The 11,651-nt window shown below is 36.2% G+C and overlaps 1 protein-coding gene across 1 annotated transcript; it reads left to right on the top strand.

Moving 5' to 3' along the window:
- Nucleotides 1-807: 807 nt before the first annotated feature.
- On the top strand, nucleotides 808-10,664 carry SNRPA1 (small nuclear ribonucleoprotein polypeptide A'). Its single transcript, XM_074234236.1, has 9 exons — nucleotides 808-946; nucleotides 2,882-3,029; nucleotides 4,065-4,143; nucleotides 5,711-5,757; nucleotides 6,279-6,381; nucleotides 7,008-7,087; nucleotides 7,480-7,555; nucleotides 8,490-8,583; nucleotides 9,361-10,664. Exons 1-9 carry the CDS (start codon nucleotides 865-867, stop codon nucleotides 9,417-9,419), a joined length of 768 nt encoding a protein of 255 aa, XP_074090337.1. The 5' UTR covers nucleotides 808-864; the 3' UTR covers nucleotides 9,420-10,664.
- Nucleotides 10,665-11,651: the final 987 nt, after the last annotated feature.

Below are 11,651 nucleotides of genomic sequence, written 5' to 3'. Positions count from 1 at the left end.
GTACAATCTTATTTGTGGAAAAGCTACCCCAAGGACAGATACAGAGAAAAGAATGTAATGTGTTTGTAATACTTTCCCCACCAGATGGTGAGGTAACTTGGAACCTTCATCACTATCTTAATGAAGTAATGTCTGCGGTTAGACTGTCCTCCCGGTTTGCAAAAATAATCTTATAAAGCAGGTAACTCATGAGCTTCTCTTTTGGAATGCAAGGTCTGTCTAGGAATAGCCTAATAATATTAATAATAAATTATAATAATTTGTTTTTTCTTAATATTTCCCAACTCTGAGAGGACTTCATAAGAATATTAACTAGTCATATTCCTCGCATTACTTCAACGCTTTCCATAATCAGAAGCATCAGCTCTCTATAAAAGAAACAATCTGTCCTCCCTTAAAAAGCAAATATTTAGCTCAACTTTTTTGAGTCAATGGGATCAAGTGGCTTGGCCAAGGCCACACAGCTAGGCAATTATTAAATATCTGCGGTCGCATCTGAACTTAGGTCCTCCTGACTCCAGGGCCGGTGCTCTGTCCGCTGAACCACCTCGCCACCGCTTAACTCCGCTTTTGCAGAGTTCCTTCAGGCAAGTCTCTAAGACCCAAGCTAGAGGCCTACAACTGAGTAAAGCAGGGGCTTTAAAGCCGGAGCTCCGGGAGCCGGACGGAGCTTCCGGCGGAAGTTGCGGCGGAAGGCAGACTGGAGTTCCGGTCCCGTCAGTCGGCGCTGGTTGGCTTTGGTCTGTGCAGGTCACGGCCCGGCGAGGGCCCTGGTTGGCGCTCCTTGGCCGCGAGGGCTGCTGGGTGACCCTTTGAGGCCGGAAGGAGCCGCCTCCGGAGTGCCTTGTGCCTTGTGGCGACAAGATGGTGAAGCTCACGGCGGAGCTGATCGAGCAGGCGGCTCAGTACACCAACGCCGTGCGGGACCGGGAGCTGGACCTTCGAGGTGAGGCTGGGGCCCGGCGCGGAAGGGAGCTGCGCCCCCTCGGGCCCGGGGCCCGGAGCGCGTGGCGGCCTCTCCAGACCCTGGCGGCTCTGCTGTTCAGGCTCCGCGCTCCGAGCAGGCCGGCGCGGGGAGGCGAGGCCGCGTGCTCGAGGGTCCGTCCGCTCGGCCCTCCCTCGGGCAGGATGGGCGCGCAGAGAAGGGGAACTGGAAAAAGCGCCCTCCGCCGCCGCGCGTCTCTAGCGACCTCCCGCCAACCCTCCCCCCGCGTCATCTCTCGGTGACCCCGTGCCGAGGGCCCCCGCTGCGTTGTTTCCCGCCCGTTTTCATTTTGTGACTCTTGATCCACTTCCACCCCGACCCCCTCCCTCAATGAGACTCAGATGGGTTTCCTTCTTCGGACCAGCCGCTGCCTTCATGCTTCATCCTTCCGTTCTGGGGATGCTCGGATGTTTCCATTCTTAGCCTCCCCGCCCACAAGCTCTCTGTTCAGATGATGTCTAGAAGTTTTTCATTTCGGTATATCTCTCCTTTATTACCCTTCATTACAAAATCAAAAGGGCAGACTTCACTTAGTTCTGATGTTAAAGCTGATTTCCACATAAGAACCACCTTCTGTCTTTGGTGGGATCCCTACTGTATCTTAGTTGAACTAAATTTAACTAAAGTGTCGAACTAGGACCATTGCGTTTCCATGCTTGCTACCTCTGTAATCTTGAGCACATCACTTCGTCTCTCAGCATCTCAGTTTTCTCATTTGTAAAATGAAAGGGTTGGACTAGATTACTTCAACACGAAGGGATTTTAAGGTTAGAATGAAATTCTATCATGGTGTGAAAGTACATGAAATATGAGAGAGCTTTCACAGAAGGAAAGCATCACTTTGGAACATGTTATTGACACTAGGATGGGGAAGGTAACACCTTTCATCTTTCGCATATTTATTTAGCCTTTGGAAATCCAAGCGTCTTAATTTGATAATTTTATGTTGAATCGGTGAGCAGTTTAAAAAAAATTCCTTTTTATAGTCAAATCAAATGTAGATCCAGACACACTTGAAGTTTCATTTTTTCAAAGAAAACTCCCTGACAAGCTAACTCTTTTGTTTTCGAATATCATTTCTATTTAGTTTAGTGATACTTTTTTTGTATACTTCTTAGCAAACCCACAATCACTCCTAACAAAGTATCATTTCCCCAAAACTAGATTAACAGAACAGAGAATTGTGCGTTTTAATTTAGTTGGTTTTGGAGCTGCTTCTATTCAGTGACCAAATTTTACTTCCTTTTAGTACTTGTTTTCTTTATTTACATTGATGTCTGTCTGCCTTCTTCACTTATCACCTGTTATAAATCAAATCATTTTTCTCTGAAATCTTCCTAATTGTCATTCCTTATAGCACAAATGAACACACTGTTATTCAAATACACTGTAAATTATTCATTCCCCAGTGGTTGGGACACTTTGGTTTGAATTTTTTATTGTCATGATTTATGCTACAAACAGTTTTGTATATTTGAGTCCTTTTCTCATATCTTTGATATTTAGTGTTAGTTTCAAAATATTTTATTAAAGTAAGCACAATTCAGTAATTTTTTTTGACAATTCCAAAGCCTGCTCATAACTCCACCAGCATTATTAGCAAATATAGCACTATTTTATGTTGTTATTTAAATGTTCCCTGATATATGTCATCTTTAAAAATAGGTTAATATTCTAATATGAATGGAAATTAGATTTCTTTTGTGTCTTCAAAACTTCGTAAATACTCATCACTTAACAACTACCTATTGGATGAAGAATTTCTGGTGTTCTCATGGTATAAATTTACTTCTAAAATAGATAAACATCACCTAATTTAATATACTGACACTGTTAACTTAAGCTATGGTACCCATTGACTGCCTCACCATTTTCTAATTTCTTTACCATTTCCAGGATACAAAATTCCTGTAATTGAAAACTTGGGGGCCACCCTGGATCAGTTTGATGCTATTGATTTTTCTGATAATGAGATCAGAAAGTTGGATGGTTTTCCCTTATTGAAGCGACTGAAAACATTATTGGTGAATAACAATAGAATATGGTAAGTGTTATTTTTTCTCTGAGTTAAATGTTTACTATAATGTATGGTAAACAATTCCATATATAGAATTTCAAGTATGCTGAAATTTTTTAAAGCTGAAAAGTTAGCTTTTATTCTTTCACGGAAATTCAGATAATTCACAACAATGCTTTAATTCTAATTTCTATTTCATTTATCTAAAATGCACATTACAAAGGATCTATATCCAAATGAGGAAATTTACTTCTGACAGAGTTTAGTTAGTAACTTTTTATTGCCCCCTCTGAGGTTTATTGTTGGGTATTTTCTCAATATATGCAGGTTTTAATTCTGAAATGGGAGTCATTAACCTGTACAGTATAATTTACTACCTCACTCAATTGTCTCTTTATTGATTAAATCTGGTACTGAAAAGTACCAGATTATATCTTGAATTTATAGTTCAGTCTACTGTTTTGAAACAAAATGGTAGCCAAAAGAAATTGTTAAATGATCATATTTGCATGAAATTTGGTATGTGCAAAGTTTATGGAGCTAAGACTTAAAGACTTTTCTGCCTTTAAAATATTGATTCATGGGTTAATTATTCTGGAGTAGGGAGATCCCGAGTTCAAATGTCACCTCAGATACTTGATACTTACTAGTTGTGAGACCTTGGGCAAGTCATTTAACCCCATTGCCCCACAAAAATAAAATAAACTAGTACTTCATCTCAAGTGAGTTCTACAGTTTTTGACTTTCTTATATTTGAACAGAAACAGCTGTTGTAGAAAGGGCTGCCTCAGAGAATTGAGTTCTTTATCACTATTGATTGAATGATAACTACTCAGTTTCTGTTGAGGATATTCCTAATCAGTGTATGAGATGGTCTATCCAGATGATGTTTAAGGTATCCTTCAATTCTGAGTTTCTGTGATTCTGTGAATTGATAGCATAAGAAAAATAAATCTTGCTCATTTTTAGGTTTCTTTAGGGCTTTAGTAAAAAAGGTTTTCCTTACTTGATTCAATTATTGATTTTATTGTAATAATTTTTATTCTTTTTATTCTCTTCTAGCCGAATAGGTGAGGGTCTTGACCAGGCCCTACCTAGCCTGAGAGAACTTATTCTTACCAACAACAGTATTGTGGAATTGGTAAGTTAAACCTTTATTTTTAGATTATTTTGGAGACTTGCTTTTCTTTCTACCCCAGTACTTAATTACACCTAGGGAATACAAAACCAAGTATAAAACATTGTATCTGTCATCTAATAGTTTATCGTTAACTTAAAATAGATCATCTGCTTATTAATAACCCCTGGTAGTAAGTTGGGAATGAAGGATAAACAGGAAAAATGGAGAGAAAGTACTCTCTTTTTTAAAAAGAACCAGGAATTAGGGGGGCAAGAGCCACTCTTCTCCATTGTTCTCGTTCTCAACTCTAATCAAGTATCACCTTTCATTATAGTTTAATTACCATGTATAACTGTGTTAAACATTTTTCCATATTAGTCCTTTGAAAGAAGAATCTGAACAAAAGGGTAAAGGACTATGAGAGGGGGGAAAATAAAGCATAAAATAAATTTTAAAAATGCAAAATATACATTGATCTGCCTTTAGATTTCATAATTCTTTTTCTGAATGTGGAGATTTTCCATCACAAGGAGGAACAGCTCTCTTTTTCATTGCCACTGCTCATATAGTGTCATTTGCTAAATAACATTGATAACAGGATCAAGAAAATGGCTGTGATATGCCTCATCATAAGAAACTGGTTGCCAGCCAGTTGGCAACCCTACTTGGAATTGTGTGGAGAATATGAGGCAATTAATTTAAAGAACAACTCTCTGTGGTGGTGGTTGTAAGGCTATGTGACCCTTTACTTTTTGCACATGCATAAGAGCATCTAGCTTATAGTTGAAACTAAAACTTTTTGATGAACTGTGTTTCCAGCTTTTAATGCAAGTCTTCTGAAGTTGAGTACAGTTTGATATAGAAGCAGCACTGGATTATTGCAAGGCTCAAATGAGATCATGTAAATTATAGTGTACTATATGATACCATTTGTATAACGTTAAAATTTGCAAAGCATTTTGAATAAGTTTCCTCATTTGATCTTGACAATACCTTTGTGTCCATATTATATCTCAGGTAGAATGTAAACTTGAGAAAAGAAACTGCTTTGTCTTCACATTCTTTGCACATAGCAAATTTTATGAATGTTTATTGAATTGAACTTTGTGGGGTTCAGGGACTTTAAAATCTCCCATTTTAAAGAGAAGAAACCTGGAACTCAACTAAGTTACTGACTCTTGTGTATCTAGTACCTATCAGAGCCTGTGATTCACTCTATAGTCAGTACTAAAGCCACATCAGCCTGCTTTATGTAGAATGGAACTTAGTACTGCTTTTATTGAAAATGAACCATTAGCATCAACTCTTTAGACTCCCAGTGCAATGATGAAGTGAAATCTATATAGGTAAATCTTAGATGTACTCTAAATCAGTTTTGAATTATGAATTACAGATCTTTCATTTTTATAGCCCATATTTTCCCTTACTGAACTTTATTTTCTATTCTGTGAATTGTTCTCACACTAATATAGACTTAGTAGCTTTTTTAAAGGAGGGTTGCTAAAGAAAAACATTGTGAATTTGTCATTGAAGCAATAGCTCAAATTACTGAGATAAGTCATAACAAATGACTTTTATTGTTTTTCAGGGTGACCTGGATCCTTTGGCAACTCTCAAATCACTGACTTATCTGAGGTACAGAATCATTTCTGTTTTAATGGTTTAGTTTAGTGCAGCCCTACAAAAATAACAAACCTAATACTTATCCAACCTACCAGGACCTAGAATCATCTAATTGAAGATCATCTAATTCTGACTTCCTCCTTCCCAAACCCCTAGTTTTACAGTTTTACAGTACAAAAGAGACTGAATGAATTGACTTAAGATCATATCAGCTAACTGTTGGTTGTTAATTATGGGCTTTCTAGTTGTGCCAAGTTCAGCTTTGCCTTCAAAACCCTTGAAATTCAATACTGGGAAATAAAGAATTTTGATTCAAATTTGTTCAATGAACCTAGTATTGGTCCCTATTTATGGAGTTGGTTTTTCTCTGCCATCAGGTAATATGATTCTATTACATTGAACTATTATGTGAAGAATGACTTTGGAAATTGTTCATTTTAAAAATTCATTCAATAGACTTTCTTAATATAGTCTTCCCTTGAATGCTATTGCTTTGGATATTAGAGAAAATACTGTTTTCCTTTTGCTTGTAGTATTTTGAGAAATCCTGTAACAAATAAGAAACATTATCGACTGTATGTAATCCATAAAGTCCCACAAGTCAGAGTATTGGATTTCCAGAAAGTAAAACTAAAAGTAAGTATTTGTATTTTTTCAGTTCAAAATGCAAAGAAGAGTCCTTTTGGGTTTTAGTGGATGTTGTACTTGTATTTGCTATTTTAGTGAATTTTTTATTTGAATCAGAACCATGGGAGATTAGCCTAATAACTAAGCAAACACATTTTATACATTTTCATTTGTAGCAAAGTTTGCTATTTATTTCTGTGCATCTGTTAAAACCAGATATAAAACTAAGTTTTATATCTGGTGAAATTATCTGTCATCCTTTTTATGAAGGAATTACCATGGGTAAACAATGACCATCACAAAAGATAAATATTTCATTAGGGAATATCCTTCCCAGTAAGGGGGGAGATGGCCACTCCTTCAAGGACGAGCACCAATGAAAGCAAATAAGAGTATCTCCTTTTGATTTCAAACTTGAGATGGCCACTCCTTCAAGGACAAGCACCAATGAAAGCAAATAGAGTGTCTCCTTTTGATTTCAAACTTGATTTGCAAAATTTGGTTTTTTTTACATTGAATCTTTTTACCACTCTAAAATTTTTTCAGGGAGATTTTCTTCCATATTTTCTGAGGAATACATCAAAATGCATGTGGTGTTCCTGTTTACATTAACTCTATATGTGGTATCGCTGTAGGAGCGTCAGGAGGCAGAGAAAATGTTCAAGGGCAAACGGGGTGCACAGCTTGCAAAGGATATTGCCAGGAGAACCAAAACGTAAGACACGGATACACAACTTAAATGGAATTCTCCTTCAGAAACACAACCTGTTAAGCAGTTTGCAGCCTACAAAACAAAAATGAAATAACAGTTAACAGTGATCTTTGTGGTGTTCTATAAGTGCTCTTGGTTCATGATTTGACTGGTTGACTCCTTGCAATATGACAAATTTTTTTCCAAATTAGTAAAGCAGACATAATAGCATTTCATCTGCTTTCTCTATAGGAAAGTAAACTGTACAGGTGTTACTGAAGGAGAGAATTCTTGTATCAGTTTGTTAACAAAGATAAGATACTACACTGGTTGAATTACTTTCAAAACTTTGAAAGTAAAAGAGAAGCACTTTCTTTTGTTCTGGATTTAACTCTTCCCTCCTTTTTCTTTTTAAGTTTTAATCCAGGTGCTGGTTTGCCAACTGATAAAAAGAAAGGTGGACCATCTCCAGGAGATGTTGAAGCAATTAAGGTAATATATTTTAGGGGAACATTATTGCAAGATTTCCAAGATAGACCTGCAGTAGATTAGATAGGAGGTTTTATAAGGTTTATTAACTCTTTGATGTTCCAAGTTGAGGACATTATCAAATCTTCCATAATTGTTAGACTTGGTTCTATTTTTACAAGGAGAAGCTAAGCTAGCCATGAAATTACTTTTATTACCCCCATAGTCCATTTTTTGACTTGAAAGCCTTATCTTGACTTTGTACAGGCTAGGATTTGCCATTTTCTAGCCTGTTGGCTACCTTTTTTATGGAGGGTCTTTTTTTGCAGTTAACAGCTTTAATCTGTTCCTTAAGAAAACAACTGATTGCTTTGGCCTGAAAAGCCTTTTTTTTTTAATTTCAGAACTTTATTCCAATGATATCAAACTCTAGGTCTGCAAATTTCAGAATGCAGCTTAGACCAAATTAAAATGTAATGAAGAATGTTTAACAAAATAAAAATACAATAGAATATAGATGTTAATTTGAGGTTTTCTAAGTCAATGTGTGACTTGTAGGGATGTATCTAATAGCCATATGTATGATTAATAAATGACAAGATTAATTTACTCTGATACATTGTTTCTTCATAAATTGGCCACAGTGTACATCAGTTTTGAGTAACATACTTTTTGAACAAAATACCACCTTTCCTTTTCTCATTTAAGTACCTGTAAAGTACTCTTGTTTAAAACACTTGATTTTAACTTCCAACTTAGAAAATTACAATCATATCAAAGGGGGTAGGGACATGGCTATCTGAAAAATCTGCATAAAATTTTTTGGCCCTCCTTTAGTACCAGAGAAGAGGTTTAAAGAATTTTGATATCAAAATATTTATTTAGCAGTTGCTGTGATTTGCTGTAGAACTATGTATTTTCAAGATTTTAAAGAAAATTTAAATTTTTTTTTTTCCAGAATGCCATTGCTAATGCATCTACTCTGGCTGAAGTAGAGCGACTGAAGGGATTGTTACAGTCTGGTCAGATACCTGGCAGAGAACGTAAATCAGGTTATTAAAGTCCATTTTCTCATAAAGATTAATTGATAAAAGAAAATTATAAACAGTATGATACAATGTTAATATCTGTTTAAAACTTAAAATTCTATTGCTCAAGTAGAAAAAGAAAGGACTGGTATGAAGGGATTCTAGAGATAACTTTAAGATTATAGGAAAGTGTGATTCAGTTAATCATTTAATGATTATTAAGCAAGTTTTGTGACTTTGAATTCTCTTGAAATCTTATACTTGATCAAAAGGCACATAAAGGAACAGTGAGGTAGGGATAATGATGAATTTCAGAGGCATCATTCTCCACTATTTGCTTTTTTTAGAATTGTACATTGGCTAGCTATCTTAACTTTTTCCCTTCATGTGCTGGGTTCCAAAAGAGCTAGTACCCTGATTCCACTACAGTAGTAGTACAAACAAGACCACCATGAAAAAATTACCAACGTAGTTCTCTAGTTTAGCTAGACAGAGAGTTAATTTGTTTAAAGACAATGCCCCCAAATCTGTTGTGGGTTGCTGGACAGACTCAAGTTTTCATTTGGTCTCAATATTTTGGATTAGCTTGAGCTTATGGTGTACTAATACTAATTACTAATAAGTATGGCCACTTTGTTAAAAAGTTTGTTTGAAACATTCCAAATCGCTGCCTCTACAAAGTGATTATTATACATGCCATTTTTTCATACTGTTATATAGGAATGTGACATATATAAGAAAATGGGATGCTTTCACTGGCAAAAGAATCTGCTAAAATTGATAATGACTTATTCCTTCTAGGACCCACAGATGATGGTGAAGAAGAGATGGAAGAAGACACAGTTGCTAATGGATCTTGAATTTTGTGTTTAGTTTTGGAGTATATATATATAGGATGTCACCTCCTTAAAACCAAGAGGTTTTTGTTTGTTTGAGGGCTTTGGGGCGGGGGGGATTGTCATGGAATAGATTCCTTGCAGCAAAAATAGAATTCAGAAGCATTACTGAAATGCTTGAAAAATGCCAATGTAAATTTTTAATGTACATTTTTGAAGTTGAATAAACTTTTTTCTATGGTTATAAAAATAAATAATCCCTTTATTGTGCCACTTTCAAGCTCTCATTTTTATGGTACTATATTTCATGCAAAGAAGTATTGCTACCCATAAATAGATTAAGGTGTTGGGTTTTTGTTTTGGTTTCTCAAGTGGTGGACAGGTTCATAAAGCATAAAGCTGAAATTGGGTTTTTCAAAATTTGAAAATGCTAAGTTAAAGTCCAGAAACATTACTCAGTTGTAATTCTATTAAGTTTTCATTTTAGATAATTTTGTTAGTGAACAGAGGTGACAGAACCTGCATTAAGCACCCTTAATTATATTCTAAATTTGCCCATTGTTTATAAGGAATAAAATATAGTTTTTATATTTATAATTTATAGGATTTCTGATTACAAACAAGACAAAAAAAGATTCCTTCTTTCATGGCATCACCTCACCTGATATAAGTGAAGCCTAGCTACCACAGAACTCTCACTAAAATAGCAAATCAAAATATGTTGTCTGTTGTTTCAATAAAAAGGTTGAACAACCTTTTTAAAATTTATTTATTTTTGAATTTTACAATTTTTCCCCAAAACTCACTTCCTTCACCCCACCCCACAGAAGGCAGTCTGTTAATTTTTTTCTCTTTAGCAATTTGTTTTTTCTTTATTTAATATTTATTTTCATTTTGTTCAAATATTGTTTTTATAGATTAATAAAATATTCTTGTTTAAGAGTAAACAAAATACCCCTTCCCCAAAAAAATTATAGACTCAATTCAATTGTGCAATAAAGGGGCAAGAAAACAATTAAAATTAAAAAATAATAGAAATAATTGTAGGTATGGGCAGGTGGCGCAGTGGACGGAGCACCAGCCCTGGAGCCAGGAGCACCCAAGCTCATATCTGGCCCCATACACCCAACAATCACCCAGCTGTGTGACATGCAAGCCACCCCAACCCCACTGCCATGCAAAAACCAAAAGAAAAAAAAGACCCAAAATAAAATCAATCTGTTAATTTTTAGTACAATATTACTTTTAAATGTTTTTATTGAAACAACAGACTATATTTTGATTTACCTTTTTAGTGAGAGCTCTGTCTGCTAGTGGCATTTTAAACAGCCCTGTTCTGGAGTAAAGGACAAAGCAACAGCAGTCCTAACCTATGACAGTAACCTAGATTGAAGGGATCATTCTGCTAATACATAGTTTTCATGTTAGCTCTGCCTCAGGGATTGGAGAATACCAAGTTAGGGCATGGTAAGGAGACAGAAAGGGATGTGAAGGCCTAGACCCCATCCCCAATTTAAGAAAATCTTAACCTTTGAGACCTAGAAGCCTAGTACAAGTTTTTGGTGGAGAAGGATAGAGAATAGAATTATGATGAGGATACATCTGGGAAGTGGAAGCTGTAGACTTGGTATTATTGTTTATGTTGAACTGGGTGGAGGTCTTTTGCTTTATACCTCCTGAAATCATGAATCATCTTCCCCAATCCCACTCTAAGGCAATCATCAGAAACTATACCTAGGATGAGACTGATCAGGAAGATATTTTAGCATGAAAAATTACGGGGATAGTGAATGTGGTCCAAGTAGAGTAGATTGACATTTCCTTTCCAGTGCAATGGCAGTGTTAGTTTGATTTTTCACATCTTGTTTCCAAATTAGTAATAAACTCCGCACTACCCCGGCCTTTTCCTTTGTCAATGGACTGCTCATTTGTACCACTCACTATCTTAGTGTTTTTTCCCTGGCCACCACTGTTCCATATTTGTCTTCCCTTTTCCAACCTGGTTAGCAAGAATCTTACTTTTGTTTATATCCCCAGCAGTTAGCACAAGATTGGTCATACATAATCTCATGTTCATTCTTTCTCTACCTGGAGGTAAGCCGAGTTTCCAGCTCCTGGGGTTAGATGGAATCGAACGCAATTAATATTTTGCAATTAACAATAATTGAATCAGATTTCAGGCTTTTTCCCAATTAATTTATTCAGGGACCGGTTCCTGTGGGTCTATCAGGCCAGTATCTGAAGGACTTGGCTGAT

This window comes from Macrotis lagotis, chromosome 4, assembly GCF_037893015.1.
Source record: "Macrotis lagotis isolate mMagLag1 chromosome 4, bilby.v1.9.chrom.fasta, whole genome shotgun sequence".
Lineage (NCBI taxonomy): Eukaryota > Metazoa > Chordata > Mammalia > Peramelemorphia > Peramelidae > Macrotis > Macrotis lagotis.
The sequence above is the reverse complement of the archived record's forward strand: the minus strand, read 5'-3'. Positions and strand labels throughout refer to the sequence as shown.